Source organism: Salmo salar, chromosome 13, assembly GCF_965601325.2.
Source record: "Salmo salar chromosome 13, fSalSal1, whole genome shotgun sequence".
NCBI lineage: Eukaryota > Metazoa > Chordata > Actinopteri > Salmoniformes > Salmonidae > Salmo > Salmo salar.
In genome coordinates, this window is record NC_138303.1 from 99,924,530 (window position 1) to 99,947,345 (window position 22,816).

The following is a 22,816-nucleotide window of genomic DNA, read 5'->3' on the forward strand; positions in this document are numbered from 1 at the left end:
TGCCTTGTGTCTTTGTCTTTATCCAGTACCTGCATGAGAACGGCGTGGTGCACCGAGACCTGAAACCTGAGAACCTCCTATACGCTACCGCAGCACCAGATGCTCCCCTCAAAATAGGTTGGTGGGGTTACTCAATACCCTGTGGGATTCACTACGATTATCCCAAAGAACATCCATTGACTCTGTTGTGCTATCAGAGACAGAACTGACTTGATCAGACATAATTAGGAAATCAATAACAACGATTATATTCTATTGGAATGATCTATTACTATTTTCTATTCTACCGGTATTCTATTCTACTATTTTATTCTAAATACCAGATATTAGGACTTCCAGAAAGAGGCATCATTTTTAATATAGCTCTGTCTCTCTCTATCATTTTGCAGCTGATTTTGGTCTGTCGAAGGTCATCGATGATCAGGTCACAATGAAGACTGTTTGTGGTACACCAGGATACTGTGGTAAGTTGAAACCCATTACTGTAATGCTTTTTCATTCTCTTGGAACATAATATTTGCTAGCTACAGGACTAGAGATTGCCATTTCAGACCAAGCAGATTTTTCTTGTATTGGTTGCATGCTTAACTTGCCAAGATTTGAGCAGAGAAGGTTACCATGAGGGGTGTATATTGTAATGTTTATCCACATACTACATAGTACATTTTTCCTTGGATAAATAATTACTGAGTAAGAATTCCCTACTCTGTTTTCACCACTGTCTCTCTCCTTCCCCCTTGTGCTGCCTCTCCCTCCCTCCCGCCCTCCATCCTGCTCTTCTCTTTTTCATCTCCCCCTCCCCCCTATCTATCCTTCCTCCCCTCCCTCCAGCCCCCGAGATTCTGCGAGGAAGTGCTTATGGACCTGAGGTTGACGTGTGGTCGGTGGGAGTTATCACGTATATCTTGTAAGGGATACCAGCCCCTCAAAAGTTTACTTGAACCCTGAATCACATCATTAAAAGACATCGGTTATTTTGACACTCAACAGTTTTATTCATTTGTTAGCAGCCCCAAAAAATACATCAAGAATTTGTGTGTTCTTTCTTTGAGGAATTACAGACCCTTTTAAGTTGTATTTTTCGGTCATTTGGTTTCTGAACCAAGGGTGTTGGTGCATTCCTGTTGTATAGCTTCTGAGTGATTTTGTTTCTTTCACATACTGATTGGTATCCATATTTGATTTGATTCAGTATGTGGTTGTGAGTTCCCCATTATACAGCAAGCCAGGAAACGGTAGTGCAACTGGTAGCAACAGCATTCAGAAGAATCACTGTTATACAGACTCACTACTAGTTAATGAATATTAAACTGTAAAAAAATAACATATTTTGAAGGCACATCAATCTGGGAGAATAAGAGACTGTGTGACTAGAAAGCCTTAGTGCAAGGAGGATTGGACCTCTAATAGAGTTGTAGCTTGGGCCCCTGCTGCTATCAGATCCTGTCAGACTGTAGCCAGCTATTGAATCAATAGACAGGAGCTGTCTGTGGTTGATGTATGCCTCGTATTTCATCCTCCCTGAAAGGCTATGTGGCTTTGAACCATTCTTCGATGAAAGAGGGGACCAGTACATGTTCAAGAGGATCCTCAACTGTGAATATGAGTTTGTCTCCCCCTGGTGGGACAATGTGTCCTTCAACGCCAAGGACCTGGTGAGTTTTATTGACTTTTACCAGGGGTGTATTTATGATACCAATTCTGTCACAAAACGTTTTGTCTGTTGCAAAATGTTATTCAATGAAAACTAGAGTTTCTATTGGACAAATTCAGGTTGGTCCCATCCCGTTTTGTTCCGCTTGCTTCTGTTTGTTTCTGTTTGGTTCTTAGTTAAGACACCCCTGGGGTCCTGAGGTTACCACAGTCACGCTGGCAAAAATGTTCCCCTGGTACTTAGGCGTAATTGATAAATCAGTAATTGGTGGAGAATGAAAACCTAGTTCCGTGGGAGACCTACTGGCTGCATTGTAGAAGAGAGGAAGTAGCAAGCGAGAGGCATAACTGGACCCACAATCTGTCTTCTCCAGCAAGTGGTGCTTTTCCTCTTTTTTTGCTCACCAAGAGATGAGTTTTGTATGGAGGTTAATGAGAGTGTCGAATTTAAATGTATTTGTTTTTTAAAATGTTACCTAACCCGGACGACCCTGGGCCAATTGTGCAACACCCTATGGGACTCCCAATCATGGCCAGTTGTGATACAACCTGGATTCGAACCAGGGTGTCTGTAGTGACGCCTCAAGCACTGAGATGCAGTGCCTTATTTGATCGAATAGAAGTTTCGTAATGCTTAGGTTTTTACGAGTTTACTGATATACATAGGACATGTGACATCCCGGCAACTTTGGAAAAAAACACTTTCTATCAGAGTTGTGCCTTTGGCTAGAATGGTCCCACCTGATCTTGCCTCCTCCTGACTGCCTTCCATTTGTGAAGACGTTTCTTTTCATTGTTAGAGCGCTCAATATAATGGATTATCTGTGATTGTGCCATTGGGTCAGGTGAAATGTTTCCCAGGTGAAATGTCAGTGTGAGTGTGTGCATGTTGGGGGTGGCAGGTAGCCTAGTGGTTAGAGTGTTGGACTAGTAACCGAAAGGTTGCAATATCGAATCCCCGAGCTGACAACGTAAAAATATGTCATTCTGCTCCTGAACAAGGCAGTTAACCCACTGTTCCTAGGCTATATATTGGTGTGTCTGATTATCAAAGAATGTAAAAAAGGAGGGTAACTAGAAATGCAGGGCAGACAGACTACATCCATCTCTTACTGTACATTCTGAATTTTATCTCCACATTATGAACTGAACTGTTATGTGGACAGAAACCTGCGTAAACAGCATCCAAGAAAATAATGAATTCAGTCTCAGTGACCCAGTTACTAACCATATATGACATACTGCTGTCCTGTAGGTGAGAAAGCTGATTGTCCAGGATCCATATAAACGGCTGACGACCTTGCAAGCGCTGGAGCACCCCTGGGTGACTGGGAAGGCAGTTAACTCAGCCCATATGGACACTGCTCAGAAGAAACTGCAGGAGTTCAATGCACGCCGAAAACTCAAGGTAGATGCAAAACAACGTTTCTCAATAGGATTTTGTACAGTGGTTGAGGGCAAGTAGTACCTTGTCTAATTTATTGATGTCAGGAGATTTTAAAGTCATGATTGTGTAGTTGTGTCAAGATCCTTTGAATGTATTTTGAATGCAAGCATAGACAAACATAAACTCAGCAAAAAAAGAAACGTCCTCTCACTGTCAACTGCGTTTATTTTCAGCAAACTTAACATGTGTAAATATTTGTATGAACATAACAAGTTTCAACAACTGAGTCATAAACTGAACAAGTTCCACAGACATGTGACTAACAGAAATGGAATAAGGCGTCCCTGAACAAAGGGGGGGGGGGGGTGAAAATCCAAAGTAACAGTCAGTATCTGGTGTGGCCACCAGCTGCATTAAGTACTGTAGTACATCTTCTCCTCATGGACTGCACCAGATTTGCCAGTTCTTGCTGTGAGATGTTACCCCACTCTTCCACCAAGGCACCAACAAGTTCTCGGACATTTCTGGGGGGAATGGCCCTAGCCCTCATCCTCCGATCCAACAGGTCCCAGACATGCTCAATGTGATTGAGATCCGGACTCTTCGCTGGCCATAGAAGAACACTGACATTCCTGTCTTGCAGGAAAGTACGCACAGAACGAGCAGTATGGCTGGTGGCATTGTCATGCTGGAGGGTCATGTCAGGATGAGCCTGCAGGAAGGGTACCACATGAAGGGGGAGGATGTCTTCCCTGTAACGCACAGCGTTGAGATTGCCTGCAATGACAACAAGCTTGCCTGCAATGACCCTCCACCTCCAAATCAATCCCGCTCCAGAGTACAGGCCTCGGTGTAATGCTCATTCCTTCGACGATAAACGCGAATCTGACCATCACCCCTGGTGAAACAAAACCGCAACTCGTCAGTAAAGAACACTTTTTGCCAGTCCTGTCTGGTCCAGCGACGGTGGGTTTGTGCCCATAGGCGATGTTGTTGCCGGTGATGTCTGGTGAGGACCTGCCTTACAACAGGCCTAAATTTACAAGCCCTCAGTTCAGCTTCTCTCAGCCTATTGTGGACAGTCTGAGCACTGATGGAGGGATTGTGCGTTCCTGGTGTCACTTGGGCAGTTTTTGTTTCCATCCTGTACCTGTCCCGCTGGTGTGATTTTCGGATGAACCGATCCTGTGCAGGTGTTGTTACACGTGGTCTACCACTGCGAGGACGATCAGCTGTCCACTCCCTGTAGTGCTGTCTTAGGCGTCTCACAGTACGGACATTGCAATTTATTGCCCTGGCCACATCTGCAGTCCTGATGCCTCCTTGCAGCATGCCTAAGGCAAGTTCACGCAGATGAGCAGGGACCCTGGGCATCTTTCTTTTGGTGTTTTCCAGAGCCAGTAGAAAGGCCTCTTTAGTGTCCTAAGTTTTCATAACTGTGACCTTAATTGCCTACAGTCAGTAAACTGTTAGTTTCTTAACGACTGTTCCACAGGTGCATGTTCATTAATTGTTTATGGATCATTGAACAAGCATGGGAAACAGTGTTTAAACCCTTTACAATGAAGATCTGTGAAGTTATTTGGATTTTTACGAATTATCTTTTTTATACATTTTTTTTTTTTTTTTTTACCTTTATTTAACCAGGTTAAATGAGTGCTATAATACCTAGATTCATCAGCATAGTCAGAGTGGGCCTACACATGAATCGTAAACTGTGTCAATGAATGATATACTGTGTACTGTGTGTTCGTTGACAGGCTGCAGTAAAGGCCGTGGTGGCTTCGTCACGATTGGGCAGCGCTGGCAGTCACGGCAATGCTGACAACAGCAAGAACATCAACTGCAACAACTCCGCCAATCAGAAAGAGGCACAAGAGGAGCAGCCACGGAACGACCAATCACAGTCAAAGATCCAGGAAGGATCCTAACTGTGGATCTCCTCTGTTGTTGTGACCCTGTGCAGACATTCTACCCTCCTGTTGGACTGTGAAATTGCTGAGAGGAGCTATGTGATCTCACCTGTACTGGAGATACTCTGCCTGGCTTTATTGCATGTGACTGATTTATTAAACGATGTACAACCATATTGACTCGGTACATTGGAACGACATGCCTACAAGTATTTAAAGTAAATGTGAAATCAGAGTTTACTACTGCACATTCCCATTTCATAACTCACACAAGTAGCTTCATTGGATGGTTTATCTCTTCCATTATACCATGTTATAACTGCAAAATGGCCTCCAAGTGTTCCCAGTATTAATTTGCCAGTTTGTAAATTAATTCATAACATTTGGCAGAATAAGCATAGTAGGTCAATATGTGTTCTGGTAATCATCATGCTGCTTTGGTGACAGAATATAGACTGAAGAATCGATCTAGGTTGATTTTCAATACTGGTTGAGTAAGTCGACAGTATCTGGAGAACTGGTTGGACACATTTTCCAGGCGGTCATAAATTTAACCTTTATTACAACTTCTAAGGAGAATGCCTTATTATTGTATCTTATTAACTGGATTTTACACTCCCTTTGTAAGAAATATTTCATATCTTGTTAAGAAATGTTCAAATCAATCAATTGCACAATGATTGTGTTGAAATTGACTTTCAAGGAACATAAGGTTATTTCATAGTGTAGAGTTGTTTTATCATTAAGAACTTTTCACTTTTGTATACCAAAATATGTTGTGTACAACTGAAAAGGCACCCCAGTTTTTTTATTGCCAAATACACCATTTGCAGGGAAATGGATGAGTAGATAAAATTTGATTTGATTTGATGTAGCTATTCAGTGCCAAAATTGTTTGAGGCTGCTGCTTTATTTGATAATATCCCACCTCTGTCATATACAATTGAAGAGACTGTAATCTTAGTGCAAATATTTACCTCTCATTATAAACTGGGTGGTTCGAGCCCTGAATGCTTATTGGCTGACATCAGTGGTATATCAGACCGTATACCACGGGTATGACAAAACATATTATTTTTACTGCTCTAATTACATTGGTAACCAGTTTATAATAGCAATAAGGAATCTTGGGGGTTTGTGGTATATGGCCAATATACCACGGCTAAGGGCTGTATCCAGGCGCTGCGCATTGCGTCGTGCATAAGAACAGCCCTCAGACGTGGTATATTGGCCATATACCACCCCCCCTCGTGCCTTATTGCTTAATTAACCCATAAACTGACATGCTGTGTTATGGAATGATTTTTTTAATCTACAAAGAAAAAGCTGTATATTGAATTTTAGCATGCTTTTGCCCTCAGTATAAAGGAATGATGTGGATAATATATGCATGTAGGAATGTTGAATTGAACTGCTGCGGTTGCCTGTAGAAATGCACTATAGTTGGCTGACATCACATGACGGACGTAATCTGTGTTAAACAGTGAAGTATTAGAGCCCTCTTAAGACATTAACTTGATATTCCTTTTATATGCTCAAGGAAACATTAAATAATTCAATGTTGTCTTAAAATGGTTACCATTAACATTGATTTGGTAAGGACTGCAGGATTAAAAAAATAATAAACAATATGAAGTTACATATGTTTGGGCAATTTTGTATATCAGACGGCTTATGTACTTTTTGAACTTGTATACAAATGGTTTTTATTATTTTTAGTGACCTACCATTTCCAGTGTTTCCGCTACATTGTAGATGAACTAGGTGGGGTGGTCTCCATCGCTCAGTACTGGAATATGCCCCTATACTGACCAATGTCTATGGTATAATGTATGTAACAGGTCAGTGTGGAGAGAGAGTGAAATGTAAGGGGCATCTATGGATCCTGTGGTGCAAAGGTGAGAGCACTACCCTGGGCATAGGCAGTAGTATTCTGACATACACCATGTTACAGAATTACCCCTCTCTCTCAAACTTTCCTCCCATTTGAACCAAGCCCATGCCAATGGGTAAGCTCCTCCAAAGACCATCCCACTGCTGCCACCAATGTAAGAGGCCGAGGTGGAGAAAGAGTGATGGGGCATGATCATTGGGCACGATCCATGGATCCTGCAATTGGGCACTACTCCTTATAGCAGAACACTCACATACACCTTGCTTACAAAACATATACAGTATATATATACATGCATAGATGGCGGCAGGTAGCCTAGGGTTACTGTCTGCTCCCGCTCTTCCTCCCCCTGGCGCTCGGATCCCCAGCATTACGCACTCAAGCCACCATCAATACGCACACCTGCCTTCCCCCCCGTCACGCACATCAGCAATCATTGGACTCACTTTGACTCAATTACTATCTGTCTGTTCCCAAGCTCAATTCCCTGCTTCGGGATTGTCATATGTCCATGTTACCCGTGTTCTGACGCTGTTCCTGTCTTGTTCTATGTCTGTTCCCTATTAAATGTTTGACTCCCCGTATCTGCTCCACTCCTTACACCTGGAGGTTAAACTCGTTGGGTCAGTAAACGAAAGGTCGCTGATTTCAATCCCTGAGCCGACTAGCTGACAAATCTGCCAATGTGCCCGCTTTACCCTAATTGCATCTGCAAGTTGCTCTGGATAGGAGCATCTGCTAAATGACGTGAATATATATACTACCTCACTAACCGGCGTCTGTATGTAGCCTTGCTACTTTTATAGCCTCGCTACTGTTTTTCACTGTCTTTTTACTGTTGTTTTTATTTCTTTACTTACCTGTTGTTCACCTAATACCTTTTTTTGCACTATTGGTTAGAGCCTGTAAGTAAGCATTTCACTGTAAGGTGAACCTATTGTATTCGGCGCAGGTGACAAATAAACTTTGATTGGATTTGACGGTAGAGAAATTAACATTCCATTTTCTGGCAACAACTCTGGTGGATTTTCCTGCTTTCGGCATGCCAATTGCACGCTCCCTCAAAACGTGAGGCATCTGTGGTATTGTGTTGTGTGACAAAACTGTACATTTTAGAGTGGCCTTTTATTGTCTTCAACACAAAGTGCACGTGTGTAATAATCTTGCTGTTTAATCAACTGTCAGGTGGATGGATTATCTTGGCAAAGTAGAAATGCTCACTCACAGGGATGTACAGTGCCTTTGTAAAGTATGTTAGGTTACAGCCTTATTCTAAAATTGATTAAATAGTTTTTTCCCTCATCTATCTACACCCAATACCCCATAATGACAAAGCAAAAACAGTTTTTTAGAAAAAACTGAAATATCACATTTACATAAGTATTCAACCCTGCACTTAGTACTTTGTTGAAGCACATTTTACAGCTATTACAGCCTCGAGTCTTCTTGGTTATGACGCTACAAGCTTGGCACAACTGTATTTGGGGAGTTTCTCCCATTCTTCTCTGCAGATCCTTTCAAGTTCTGTCAGGTTGAATGGGGTGCGTTGCTGCACAGCTATTTTCAGGTCTCTCCAGACATGTTCGATGGGGTTCAAGCCATGGCTCTGGCTGGGCCACTCAAGGACATTCAGAGACTTGTCCCAAAGTCACTCCTGTGTTGTCTTGGCTGTGTGCTTAGGGTCGTTGTCCTGTTGGAAGGTGAACCTTTGCCCCAGTCAGGTTTACATTGTAGAATAATAGTGAAGACATCAAAACGATGTAATAACACATACAGAATCATGTAGTAACCAAAAAAGTGTTTATTTGAGATTCTTCAAAGTAGCCACCCTTTGCCTTGATGACAGCTTTGCGCACTCTTGGCATTCTCTCAACCAGATTCATGAGGTTGTCACCTGGAATGCATTTCAATTAACAGGTGTGCCTTGTTAAATGTTAATTTGTGGATGCGTTTGAGCCAATCAGTTGTGTTGTGACAAAGTATGGGTGGTATACAGAAGATGGCCCTATTTTGTATAAGGTAGTTGTTGTGAATTTGTTAGAATACTTGTTAGATTTTACTGCATAGTCTAGAAGCACAAGCATTTCGCTACACTCACATTAACATCTGCTAACCATGCGTATGTGACCAATAAAATTGGATTTGATATGATTTGAAATAAGCAAAGAGAAACGACAGTCCATCATTACTTTAAGACATGAAGGTCAGTCATTCCGGAACGTTTCAAGAACTTTGAAAGTTTCTTCAAGTGCAGTCGCAAAAACATCAAGCGTTATGATGAAACTGGCTCTCATGAGGACCGCCACAGGAAAGGAAGACCCAGAGTTACCTCTGCTGCACAGGGTAAGTTCATTAGAGTTAACTGCACCTCAGATTCCAGCCCAAATACATTTTTCACAGAGTTCAAGTAACAGACAGATCTCAATATCAACTGTTCAGAGGAGACTGTGTGAATCAGACCTTTTTTAATTTAACCTTTATTTAACTAGGCAAGTCAGTTAAGGACAAATTCTTATTTACAATAACGGCCTACCCCGGCCAAACACGGACGACACTAGGCCAATTGTGCGCCATCCTATGGTACTCCCAATCATGGCCTCATTGTCAAATTGCTGCAAAGAACCACTACTAAAGGACACCAATAATAAGAAGAGACTTGCTTGGGTCAAGAAACACGACCAATGGACATTAGACCGGTGGAAATATGTCCTTCGGTCTGATGAGTCCAAATTTGAGATTTTTGGTTCCAACTGGTGTGTCTTTGTGAGACGCAGAGTAGGAGTAAGGATGATCTACGCACCCGTGGTTCCCACCTTGAACCATGGAGGAGGGGAGATGTCAGATGTGATGGTGTGGTGTGGGGGTGCTTTGCTGGTGACATTGTCTGTAATGTATTTACAATTCAAATCACACTTCACCAGTATGGCTACCACAGCATTCTGCAGCGATATGCCATGCCATCTGGTTTGCGCCTAGTGGGACTATAATTTGTTTTTCAACAGGATAATGACCCAAAACACACCTCCAAGATGTGTAAGGGCTATTTGACCAAGAAGGAGAGTGATGGAGTGCTGCCTCAGATGACCTGGCCTCCACAATCACCTGATCTCAACCCAATTGAGATGGTTTGGGATGAGTTGTACAGCAGACTGAGGGAAAAGCAGCCAACAAGTGCTCAGTATATGTGGGAACTCCTTCAAGACTGTTGGAAAAGCATTCCAGGCAAAGCTGGTTGAGAGAATGCCAAGATTGTGCAAAGCTGTCATCAAGGCAAAGGGTGGCTACTTTGATGTCTTCACTATTATTCTACAATGTAGAAAATGGTAAGAATAAAGAAAAACCCTTGAATGAGTAGGTGTGTCCAAACTTTTGACTGGTACTGTATGTATTTTAAAAACATTTTTTTTTACGTCAAACTAGTCAGGGATTGCATTGGGTAAATAGCTTTCTTGTCTCACATTTTGATTACAGTGGCTGAATCATAAAATGGATTCTATTTCTATGGGCTGATTTTTTTTTCTCCCCCTCTTCAGTTGAACAACCACATTATTGTGAAGGGCTCCCCCTAGTGTTTCTTCAGCAGACTGCGAATGCTCTGTCTCACTACTTACTTCTTCGTGACAGCCAGGGAGGGGGAAGCACAGAACTGTAAGCTCAGGATCCATCTTAAAGAGAAAATACGAAATAGAAGTCGCGTCCCAGGTTTATCTCTTAAAAGCTGTATATTTTCCGCGTGATCCGTGCTAGGGAGGCCAAGGAGGGGGCTGTGTCATCGTCTGTAGGATGTCCCGACATGAGGGTAAGTGAAAAATAGACGTCCATAGCTAACATTAGCTTCCTGGGGTTGGTCAGTGGGTTGCCATGTTTTGTATTGCAATGTATTGGACAGGGCTCATGATGGCGGCCACCATGAATTTTCTCAACCTCCTGATTGCTGAGGATAACCAGGCTGATTCTTGATAACGACAGTCTCCGTATTTATGAACAGCCATGTTTCAAAGAAGTAATACTTCTAGTGAGCGTCCGTTTCTTATTCTAGCGAGTTAGCTAATGCTAGGTAGCTTGCTAACTAACGTAGCTAGCTAAAGTGATGGTCCGACAGTCAGTTGCTATAGCTAGGACGTTGGCTAGCTAGCGTTCTTCAATGACAACGTCGTTAGCCTAGTAGTTAAGTTTCCAGACTGGCCTTTTTTAGGAAGGGTGGATGCGTGGTGTATGTTGGTACGGCCACATTGTTTTCGTAGGTAGTTTCGTTAACAAGTAATTTAACTGTACTAAGTGCTGAAATACTCCATGCCACCCAAGAAGGGTTTGGTCACTGAATGCACTGTCATTAAGGTAGTTTGAGGCCTCAGTCACAGTGGCCCAAACCTAACCAGGCAGCTAGCTAACTGCTACCTAGTTTGTTAGCTGCTACCTAGTTTACTAACTACTTCGCCCGTCTTCTACCTTCACTCAATGAACGTTATCTAGCTACCGGTGTTATAGTTAAATTCTTTAGCTAATTAGCTAACTTATTGGATCAGTAGAGTATGCTAGCTAACTGCAAACAGAGTGAATAGTACAAGTTAGCTAGCTAGTTAAGTTGACCCTGTTCGAGTACGGTTTTGGAGAACACCCGGCCTCAACCTACTTGATAGCTACTTAGACATCTGTCTGGCTTGCTATACTTGTTGGACAACGTCATATTAGGTCTGGATGAATAGCCAGGTCTGGATTTTTTTAATCTTCTATAACGTTAGCTAACTAAGGATCTGTGCACTTATGAAGGAAGGCCTGTCAGTGTATGGTGAAAGTGGTCTCTGTCCCTCCATAGCTATGTCAAAATGACATACAGTTCCAAATAGTATGTTTTCCTAAGCAGCACACCTTTATCCAGAGTCCAGACAAGCATTGTATAGACAGCCATAGGTGTGACAGACACCAGACCTCTGAAAAACCATTTGAGTAGTGTAGCAAGGGGTGTAACTGATTGATTTGGTGTCATTTTTTCCATTATTGCTTTATTGTCATCAAGGATGGGAAGTCAAGGGCTGTTGTAATCACAGAGCAAGGGCAAATTCTCAATTTGGAGAATTTAATAATAGATCAGTACAGAAGTTCTCAGAAATGTCTGACTGTGGGTGCGTTCGTAAATTAATTCTGGCTATCTTTTATTTTATTTAACCTTTATTTAACTAGGCAAGTCAGTTAAGAACAAATTCTTATTTACATTGACGGCCTAACCCGGACGACGCTGGGCCAATTATGCGCCGCCCTATGGGAGTCCCAATCACGGCCGGTTGTGATACAACCTGGAATCGAACCAGGGTCCGTAGTAATCCCTCTAGCACTGAGATGCAGTGCCTTAGACCGCTGCGCCACTCGGGAGCCTTACTTCGATTTCAGAGCGCTCTCGTCTGGAGGAACCCTTGCTCTAGATGACATGAAAACAGCCTAACTAGGGCGAGTAAAATTGTCAGTGATGTGTTCTCTCATAGGTGTCTGGAAGTAGCTGGCAAGCTAGCCAACTTTAGCAAGTTAGCTTGGGTGCTTGACTGCCGTTGTTAGGTCAGAACACTCGGATCAACCCTATTCCTCAGCCAGAGCATCCAGTGTGCGCTCCAAGAGCGAACCGCTCTGAATTTACAAACTGGACAATATGACAACTCTCTGAATTTACGAACGCCCAGAGCGCACTCTGAGTTTACTCTGGCACTCCAGAGTGAATTTACGAACGTACCCTAAATGTGAGCAATGAACAGCAGCATAGCCTAACCTTTTTCAGTTTCAGCACTTTGTATCTTGCTTTGTCAGTTACCTAAGGAGGGACATGTGTCAAATGCCTTGGCTTTATGACAGCGGTGGAATTGTCTCATTTCGGCAGCAGTAACAAAGTGGAGGTGGTGGTTATAGCAGTTTACATAGTGCCTGATGGAAGGAGGAAACTACAGTATGTGTATCAGTACAGTATCATAGCAATCACCACGTGATATGATAGAGAAAAACCACAAAGGGACAGCTAGATGACAGTTTGGTGTCTTGTCTTTCTTTTAATTTTCACTTTGTCTATACACACTGTTTCTTTTCTCCTGATCATCTCTTGTCTGTCCATCTGCTGTTTAGGCCTGTTTAATTTACTGCATTGTGATATAAATGCCTGTTTTGCATTTGCAACAACAAATGCAAAAGAATACGTACAAATGCATGAGAACCGGACAAGATGGGACCCTATTATTCTGTTCTAGCCAGGTACACACACACACTGGCATTCATTAATGACCTGCTATTGATGTTCGGTGGATTTGAAAAATTCCTCTCCATTCACATTTGTGGGTTAGTGCCAGTGCCAATGTCATCCAACCTCTCTTTCTGACTGTCTGCACACAGTGTCCTACTGCACCACGTTAATGGGCTATTAGCCTGTACATTTTGACAATGAATCCTCCCCCTTGTTTTGCAGGTGTGAGCTGTGACGCGTGTTTAAAAGGGAACTTCAGAGGGCGCCGGTACAAGTGTTTAATTTGCTACGACTACGACCTGTGCGCATCGTGCTACGAGAGCGGAGCTACCACAACGAGACACACGTCGGAGCACGCCATGCAGTGTATATTAACCAGGGTAGACTTTGGTAAGGACATCTGCAGTGTAGATTAAACATGTTACATTATGAGAAGGGACAGGAGTTTTTTTTCCCTGCCCATGTGACCCAGCAGGGCTATCTTGTAGTTCTTCCTGGTCAGGTGGCCCAGCAGGGCTATCTTGTAGTTCTTCCTGGTCAGGTGGCCCAGCAGGGCTATCTTGTAGTTCTTCCTGGTCAGATGGCCCAGCAGAGCTATCTTGTAGTTCTTCCTGGTCAGGTCATGTGGTCCGGAAAACTCCTCGCCCTTAATGTTATTATTAATTAGATTTTTGTTGATCCTTCTGCTTTCAGTGTATTTGCATGGTGAATTTTAAATGTATTTTTGTCTTTGTTTTCTACCTTATGCACATTGAGCATGTGAAATGTGCTCAACAAATTCAATATGATTATTATTTGATATGAGGTTCCTTGTATTATGGTGATTATTATTATTGTGACTAAAGATGGATGGTTTTGCTTTGCAGACCTGTATTACGGCGGCGAGGCGTTCTCAGTAGAGCAGCCCCAGAGCTTTTCCTGTCCTTACTGTGGTAAAATGGGCTACACAGAGACATCCCTACAGGAGCATGTCACCACAGACCATGCAGAGACTTCCACAGAGGTGGTAAGTGGGGGATATCATCCTAGTGTTTCATCTAGCATCACTAAGACATGACAAACTGGTCCCTCAGTCTAGCTCTGTTGCTCTTCTGCCTGAAAAAAATGTGGCATCCATATCTTTCAATAGAATGTTTTGGTGTTTACCACCTCAAAAAAAATCTAGGGGAAACATTGCATCCAATGACATCTCATACATCCAAATTGGATCCCAGGGCTCATGGAAGCATTAACACAATTCTCAAATAATTATTTGACAACTGATGCTTGTGAATGGTCAGTTGAATATATATCCAGATGGTGCTTACTGCTTCATTTCAGATCTGTCCAATATGTGCTGCGTTGCCGGGCGGGGACCCCAATCACGTGACTGACGACTTTGCTGCTCATCTCACACTTGAACACAGAGCACCTAGAGACTTAATATCCTTTTACGCAGCTCAACTCTATCTGTGTGTGTCGGTCTGTCTGCACGTGTGTGTGTGTGCACGGTCTGCTTGTGTGTGCCTACCTACCTTTGAGTGTGTACACCTTTGTGGATGTGACTACTATACACGTCTGTGGATGTGACTATTCCAGTTACTTGCGAGCCCCTTGGTCTGTACTCCTTAACCCACTGTGTTTTACGATGAGTCCAGTGGTGTCCGGCACGTGCGTCGGATGTTCCACCACGGTCGTGGGCTGGGCGGTCCTAGGGCACGCAGGACCAACATGCACTTTACTAGCAGCTCCACTGGGGGGCTCTCTTCCTCACAGAGTTCCTCTTACTCCCCCAGTAACAGGGAAGCCATGGACCCTATAGCAGGTGAGCAGTGCACCTGGTCTGACCTGTCTGTCTGTCAGTATAACTGCAACAGGGTCTTCCTAATAGATAGAGATTCTATAGTTTCTCCCCTCTTGTGGCTCCTATGTTACTCATGGAGTCATTTGACATAAAATAAGTAAAATTATCTCTCCATGAGACTGAATGGCTCCTGTCTCCAATGAAGTATAACCAGTACAACCACAGTGTAATGTCTCTTGTTCAAAGCACTGTGACACCCCTACAGTAGTGTGATGTCTCCCAACAACTTGTCTATACTGGAGAATGTTCATTTGACTGTCACCAAAATGAACTCTAAATAAATCTCTTCATCTCCCCTCCCCACAGAGCTATTGTCTCAGCTGTCGGGCGTGCGGCGTTCGGCGGGCGGCCAGCTCAACTCGTCGGGCCCGTCTGCATCTCAGCTGCAGCAGCTACAGATGCAGCTGCAGCTGGAGCGCCAGCAAGCCCAGGCGGCCCGCCAGCAGCTGGAGACGGCCAGGAACGCCACACGACGCTCAAACCCCGGCGGCAACATCAGTGCCACCATCCCACCTCCCAGCGCCGTCGCCAACTCGGCCGGTGTGGCCGAGAGCAATCCCATGGCCTCCCACAGCTCCCAGTTCCTGCTCACACGGTGAGTTGTCTACTCGTGGACAGAGCCTTCTACTTAGTGTTTTTAAAAATGGATCAATGCTCTGCAGACTTGACATCTGAGGCCCTTCTGGACTTCTACTACATTGTTACAGCTCCCAGGACCCAAGTTGTTCCTATCAACTCCTTGTGGCATGGTCTCCCTTATCCTCCTGTTTGTCCCCCTACGTGGTGTCGTCTCCCCTCTACGCAGTATCGTAGGGGGTCGTCTCCCACCCACCCGCGGTGTCGTGGGTCGACACCTACGCGGTGTTGTCTTTGCTATGCCAGATTAAGTGATATGACATGCTATTTTATAAAATAATTTCTCTGTAATTAATATTACCTGATTAAACTAATCATGTAAATGTAATTAACTAGGAAGTTGGGGCACCACGGAAGAATGTTTATAGAGCTGTTGTCTTCCGTATAAACTCTTAAAGACCTGGTAATCTTTTATATCAATAGCAGTCACATCTGAACGTCGTAAAATTCTTGGTTATCTTCACAAACACTGTCTAACAAGTTGAATCAGCAGTACAAAATTTGGTTTAATTATTTATTTACTAAATACCTAAACAATCACACAGAATTACATATACACAGGATGGATCATACATTGATTACTAATTATGTCATACAAGAAAACGTCCCTAGTGGACAGAACCGATATGACGGCTGGTTACACAAAGAAAGGTGGTTGGGTTTGAATGAAAGCGCGGGAAGAATGAGGAACCAACGGATTGGGTCTCTGTCGGACCTCATGAAGCTATGCTATCGTAAATACAGAATCTAATGCATTCTAAATAACCGCCCATTTGGAAAAGGAAAATGCAAGAAATATTTACTCTGAGCTGCGCTTCGATAGATTGGTCGTAGATGGAAGGCTGGGTTGCCCAGCAGAGATCTCCCTTGTCCTTTGAAGAATATGTATTGTGGTAGAATGGATACGTTGTAGTACCCTGTCTTTCTGAAGAGATTGTCCGTCCTTTCCTAGCCCACGTTTACAGCTGCTGCTGCTAACTCAACGTCTAGGATGTATCACTTCTTTAACCTCTTGGGGCTATGTGGGACGCTAGCGTGCCACCCGTGGTGCACCCTATCAACAGCAGGTGCATTTCAAGAGCGGCAAATTTGAAACCAAATAAATGTCAAAATTCAAATTTTTCAAACATACAACTATCTTACACCCTTTGAAAGATAAACATCTCCTTAATCTAACCACGTTGTCCGATTTCAAAAAGGTTTTACGGCGAAAGCATAAAGATAGATTATGTTAGGAAAGTACATTAATAATAGCTGTGTGTAATGTTATGTCATTTCGAAGACAGGCGTCACCAAAACCATAAAACCAGCTAAAATGATGCACTAACCTTTGACAATCTCCATCAGATGACACTCTTAGGACATTATGTTAGACAATGAATGCATTTTTAGTTCTATCAAGTTCATATTTATATCCAAAAACAGCGTTTTACTATGGCGTTGATGTTCAGGAAATCGTTTCCCTTCAATAACCGGCAGTCAAGTCAGCACCACAAATTAAATAATTAAAATTAGAAAACATTGGTAAAATATTATATTGTCATTTAAAGAATTATAGATTTACATCTCTTGAACGCAATCGACTTGCCAGATTTAAAAATAACCTTACTGGGAAATCACACTTTGCAATAATCTGAGCACTGCGCCCAGAAAAATACGCTTTGCGATACAGACAAACGGCCATGTTGGAGAGATCTAAAATCGAAAATACTATGTAAATAATCCATTACCTTTGATTCTCTTCATCAGATGTCACTTCCAGGAATCCCAGGTCCATAACGAATGTAGTTTTGTTCAAAAAAGCTCATCATTTATGTCCAAAAAGCTCCGTGTTGTTAGCACATGATCTAAGCCCGCCGGACTTCACTTCATGAACGAGGGGAAAAAATATATTTACGTTCGTTCAAACATGTCAAACGTTGTATAGCATAAATCATTAGTGCCTTTTTTAACCAGAACATGAATAATATTCAAGGTGGACGAATGCATTCTCTTTTAAAACGTATTGGAACGAGGGTACGGCCATCAACGTTCCAAGGCTCTTGTTCAGTCAGATCTCATAGTAGAAGACTCAAAACACTTTGTAAAGGCTGGTGACATCTAGTGGAAGCAATAGGAAGTGCCAAAACATTAATCAGCCCCTGTGTGTTTCAATGGCATAGGCTTAAAGGTAATTCAACACATCAGGTATCCACTTCCTGTCAGAAAATGTCTCAGGGTTTTGCCTGCCAAATGAGTTCTGTTATACTCACAGACACCATTCAAACAGTTTTAGAAACTTTAGGGTGTTTTCTATCCATATATAATAAGTATATGCATATTCTAGTTACTGGGTAGGATTAGTAACCAGATTAAATCGGGTACGTTTTTTTATCCAGCCGTGAAAATACTGCCCCCTAGCCCCAACAGGTTAATGAATAAGAGTTCAAAGTTCAAACCAAGTTGCCATACTCTAAGCTCATGCTATATTCTGGCTGGTATAGTCGAAATTCATCCTTCCAGCGTGTCGATTGTCACCTCCACGTTGAAATTCGCTCTTTTAAACATATGGACATCAGTCCTCACGTCATAGGGAACACAATGTTAATTTCGTTAGGTTGTAGTCGTTCAACCATTAGCAACCAGAGCTCACGCTGAGGTTGGCTTAGTTCTGTAGTTGATATTAGCCCTTTTAAATGTATGGACAGCAGTCCTCACGTCATCGGGAACACCAGGTTGACTTTCGTCAATGGGCTTTTGAAGTGGTGGAGAGAATGGCGTGTTTCATAGTTCACAACCAATGTCTGTTCAATTAGGCGAGGCCACTGAGTGAGCAGAGTTTACTTATGAAAACTATACTCTAATTTAGAAGCTAAAATTACATTTCATATTTTCACAAATAGTTTCATATTTAAACATTTAAATTGCACAACAATTCTATGTGAATCCGATAACTAGAATGTGTAGTCTTTCCAAGATACAGTTTGTCGTCCTATCATCAGTAATAATGTCTCAGACGACAACTGATCTGACATCATATTCTTTAAGTACCAACGGATACTTTCAACTGGTTGGATTACCGAAATATGGTTCCGTTCCCAACCTTTTGATGTTACCAGACTCTATGTTAACAAAAGGCTTTCCAAGAGTCAAATCTGTAGAGAGAAAAGGGGGAAAGGTATTTATGGGGGTCATAAACCTCACCAACAGGACGTCATGACAGCGGTGTCGTCTCCCAACCCCCTTACCTCAACTAAAGTTCAACTGATTATGATTTTTCAACGCCGATACCGATTTATTGGAGGACCAAAAAAAGCCGATACCGATTAATCGGACTGTGTGTGTGTGTGTGTGTGTGTGTGTGTGTGTGTGTGTGTGTGTGTGTGTGTGTGTGTGTGTGTGTGTGTGTGTGTGTGTGTGTGTGTAATAATGACAATTACAACAATACATCAATAAAAAGCATTTTAACTTAATATAATACATTTAAAAAATCTATTTAGTCTCAAATAAATAATAAACATGCTCAGTTTGGTTTAAATAATTCAAAAACACAGTGTTGGAGAAGAAAGTAGAAGTGCAATATGTGCCATGTAAAAAAGCTCACGTTTAAGTTCCTTGCTCAGAACATGAGAACATATGAAAGCTGGTGGTTCAATATTCCCAGTTAAGAAGTTTTAGGTTGAAGTTATTATGACGCGTCGACTATTTCTCTCTATACCATTTGTATTTCATATAGCTTTGACTATTGGATGTTCTAATAGGCACTTTAGTATTGCCAGCCTAATCTCGGGAGTTGATAGGCTTGAAGTCATAAACAGCGCTGTGAAGCAAGCATTGCTAAGAGCTGCTGGCAAATGCAGTGAAGTTTGAAGGAACGCTTACGAGCCTGCTGCCGCCTACCACCACACAGTCAGACTGCTCTATCAAATCATAGACTTAATTATAATAAACACAGAAATATGAGCCGTTGGTCATTAATATGGTCAAATCTGGAAACTATCATTTTAAAAACAAAATGTTTATTCTTTCAGTGAAATACGGAACCGTTCCATATTTTATCGAACGGGCGGCATCCCTAAGTCTAAATTATTCCTGTTACATTGCACAACTTTCAATGTTATGTCATAATTATGTAGAATTCTGGCAAATTAGTTCGCAACAAGCCAGGAGGCCCAAACTGTTGCATATACCCTGATTCTGCGTGCAATGAACGCAAGAGAAGTGACACAATTTCCCTAGTCAATATTGCCTGCTAACATGGATTTCTTTTAACTAAATATACAGGTTTAAAAATATATACTTCTGTGTATTGGTTTTAAGGAAGGCATTGATGGTTAGGTACATTTGTGCAACGATTGTGATTTTTTTTTGGCGAAGGCGCTTTCGTTAAATCATCCCCCGTTTGGCGAAATAGGCTGTGATTCGATAGTAAAGTAACAGGCACCGCATTGAATATATGCAACGCAGGACAAGCTAGTTAACCTGCTAATATCATCAACCATGTGTTGTTAACTAGTGATTATGTTTTTTTTATAAGATAAGTTTAATGCTAGCTAGCAACTTACCATGGCTCCTTGCTGCACTCGCGTAACAGGTGGTCAGCCTGCCACACAGTTTCCTCGTGGTGTACAATGTAATCGGCCATAATCGGCATCCAAAAATACCGACGACCGATTTATGAAAACTTGAAATCGGCCCTAATTAATCGGCCTCTACTCCCAACCCCCCATACATGGTGTCTCCCAACCCCCCATACATGTTGTCTCCCAACCCCCCATACATGGTGTCTCCCAACCCCCCATACATGGTGTCTCCCAACCCCCCATACATGGTGTCTCCCAACCCCCCATACATGGTGTCTCCCAACCCCCCATACATGGTGTCTCCCAACCCCCCATACATGGTGTCTCCCAACCCCCCATACATGGTGTCTCCCAACCCCCATACATGGTGTCTCCCAACCCCCCATACATGGTGTCTCCCAACCCCCCATACATGGTGTCTCCCAACCCCCCATACATGGTGTCTCCCAACCCCCTTTACATGGTGTCTCCCACCTCAGTCTGTTCTCAGCATCCACAGGCCTACCCAGGTCTTTTCTCCCACTACCTTTAACTGTCTCTCCCATTTCCTTCACGTAGTCCCTCTGGTCTGTGTTAACCAGGTTTCCTCCTCTGTCCTCCTACAGTTTAAATGAGCCCAAGATGTCGGAGGTGGAGCGGCAGGCGCTGGAGGGTGAGCGCGCTGACCGCAGCCTGTTTGTCCAGGAGCTGCTGTTGAGCACGCTGATGCGCGAGGAGAGCTCCTCTTCGGACGAGGATGAGCGGCGAGACTTTGCCAGCTTTGGGGCCATGGGCTGCGTGGATATCATGCCTTTAGACGTGGCCCTGGAGAACCTCAACCTCAGGGAGAGTGGTACCGGCGGTTACAACAGCAGCTCTAGGAGCTCTAAGGAACCTCCACCTCCTCCTCTTTGATGATATCCCAGCTCCACGCAGACTTTGTCCTCTGTGCTGCCACTGCCAGTGACGGGCGGGCGGCAGCAGGATCTTTTGGGGTTTGTTTTTTGGTGATTGTAATTTCAGGTTTGTCACCTTTGTTACATTTGTGTACAACCATAAAAAAGGAGAGCGGGAGCGATTGGGGAAAGTGCAAGTGGATGAGTGCGCAGCGCTAAGCGAGCGAGAGATTGAGAGAAAATATATATATATATATATATATATCTATATATATATATCAAATGTTGATAATCAGTTCTACACAACTAATTTTTTCCTTTAGCAGGTAAGCATTAGGTAGATGTGGCAGATCTCTCTTCCTGTTCTCATGAAAAATGATCTCCTTATAAATACCAAACATTCAAACCCTGAAGAGGAACCAGACACCCTATGGTGAAGCTGCTGTGTGTATTTATGACATAACAAATAAAAAGTGCTTGGATGGTTAACCATAAACTACTGCATGAGGTTCTTTGCATCGTGCATGACTTTTAATGACCTCATCATTAAAAAGGGAGAGAGAAAATATCGCGACGCTTTCTCTCACCAACCATTTTAAACGGTTACTTGAAACATGATTGAGTTTTTCCGAAAAATGTGATATCGCAAAAAAAAAACTGACATGCTGAATAATTTAGGAACTTTAAAAAAAATTTTTGTTTGAAATAGAAAAACACAACATATTGGAATCTGCAGTAGCTTTAAAAAGAAAACAATGCAATGTGTTTATCTCTCAGCTCCGGTTGGTCCTTCCCTCTCTGTGACATCGTCTGAATATAACAACAACTTGCTGCTCTAACAGCAAAACTCAAGAGAAACTCGAGATGTCTGCGTTCACTTAGCAGATAAAATAATACAATACTAGGAGCAGAAAAACAAGATCTTGTCTCTGACATTTTTCCTAGCTGTTGATTGTTTTAGTGATAAGCTGTGTGTAACCACCAGATGTTGTTTCTAATTTATGCACCTGTACAGAAGAACTAGTCTCCCATTCTCATCGATCGCACTCTACTCTTCTCCATCTCTCTGCTTCTGTAGGCCCAGACACCCAAAGTTTATTTGTATTACTTTCTTTGTTGAGGAAGGGGAGCGCGAGACTTTCCACATTGCAGGCATTGTTTTTTGTTCGACTGAAGAAGAAAAAAATATTTTTTCTCAGCTAAGGATAGCACCTTCTATTTATTCTTTTAGTTTCTCTGATTCTTTTAAGCCTTGTAATGAATCATACCACCTCCATGCCTATACTCTTATCCTCTGTAAAATACAATGAGATGTATATTGAATTTGTGCGTTAACTTTCATAATGGTTCTAGGATATGGGCAGACTTTTTTTTTTTTTCTTTTTTTTTTTAATGTAAATTTAGAATACAATAAACTGCGCACAGCTTTTGATGAAACCAAGCCCCTCCCTCTTGATCTTTGTGGTGTCTTATTCAGCTACTGTATAGGGCTCTTCACACTACTGAGCTGAGCTGTACTGAGCTGGCCTGGTTACTCATCCACCATAGTTGCTGGAAAGGACAATGTGAGAAGAAAATATCCAACCCTTACCCAGTACAGTTTTGGTTTGGATCTGCTAGTGTGAAAAGGGTATATGTGTCACCATGTGCTAGGCTTTAAAGGGATACTGTGAGATTCTGGGAGTAAAGCCATTGTCTAGTTCCCCCGTGTCAGGTGAACTTGTGGATACCATTTTTGTCTTTGCGTGCAGTATGAAGAAAGTTAGAGGTAGTTTTGTGAGCCAATGCTAACTAGAGTTAAGCAATGACCGGATGTCTACAGGTACAGTAGCA

At 42.6% G+C, this 22,816-nt stretch overlaps 2 protein-coding genes across 4 annotated transcripts in view; both read left to right on the plus strand.

The window, feature by feature from the left end:
* LOC106568343 (calcium/calmodulin-dependent protein kinase type IV) overlaps nucleotides 1-5,242 on the plus strand; it is a 32,437-nt gene extending 27,195 nt beyond the window's left edge. Inside the window, exons 7-12 of the mRNA XM_014138606.3 lie at nucleotides 27-117; nucleotides 390-464; nucleotides 832-907; nucleotides 1,529-1,655; nucleotides 2,909-3,061; nucleotides 4,801-5,242. Of these exons, the coding sequence (XP_013994081.1) occupies nucleotides 27-117; nucleotides 390-464; nucleotides 832-907; nucleotides 1,529-1,655; nucleotides 2,909-3,061; nucleotides 4,801-4,971 (693 nt within the window). The 3' untranslated portion in view covers nucleotides 4,972-5,242. The remainder of the gene's footprint in view (nucleotides 1-26; nucleotides 118-389; nucleotides 465-831; nucleotides 908-1,528; nucleotides 1,656-2,908; nucleotides 3,062-4,800) is intronic.
* Nucleotides 5,243-10,421: 5,179 nt separating this feature from the next.
* On the plus strand, nucleotides 10,422-22,424 carry LOC106568344 (E3 ubiquitin-protein ligase KCMF1). Of its 3 annotated transcripts, none has more exons than XM_014138609.3 (7): nucleotides 10,422-10,646; nucleotides 13,290-13,457; nucleotides 13,934-14,073; nucleotides 14,388-14,489; nucleotides 14,694-14,871; nucleotides 15,217-15,505; nucleotides 20,714-22,424. In XM_014138609.3, exons 1-7 carry the CDS (start codon nucleotides 10,631-10,633, stop codon nucleotides 21,000-21,002), a joined length of 1,182 nt encoding a protein of 393 aa, XP_013994084.1. In that variant the 5' UTR covers nucleotides 10,422-10,630; the 3' UTR covers nucleotides 21,003-22,424. The 3 variants fall into 3 exon arrangements, with proteins under 3 accessions (XP_013994084.1, XP_013994085.1, XP_013994083.1); XM_014138610.3 differs by lacking the exon at nucleotides 10,422-10,646 and adding an exon at nucleotides 10,691-10,850; XM_014138608.3 differs by lacking the exon at nucleotides 10,422-10,646 and adding an exon at nucleotides 10,706-10,862.
* Nucleotides 22,425-22,816: the final 392 nt, after the last annotated feature.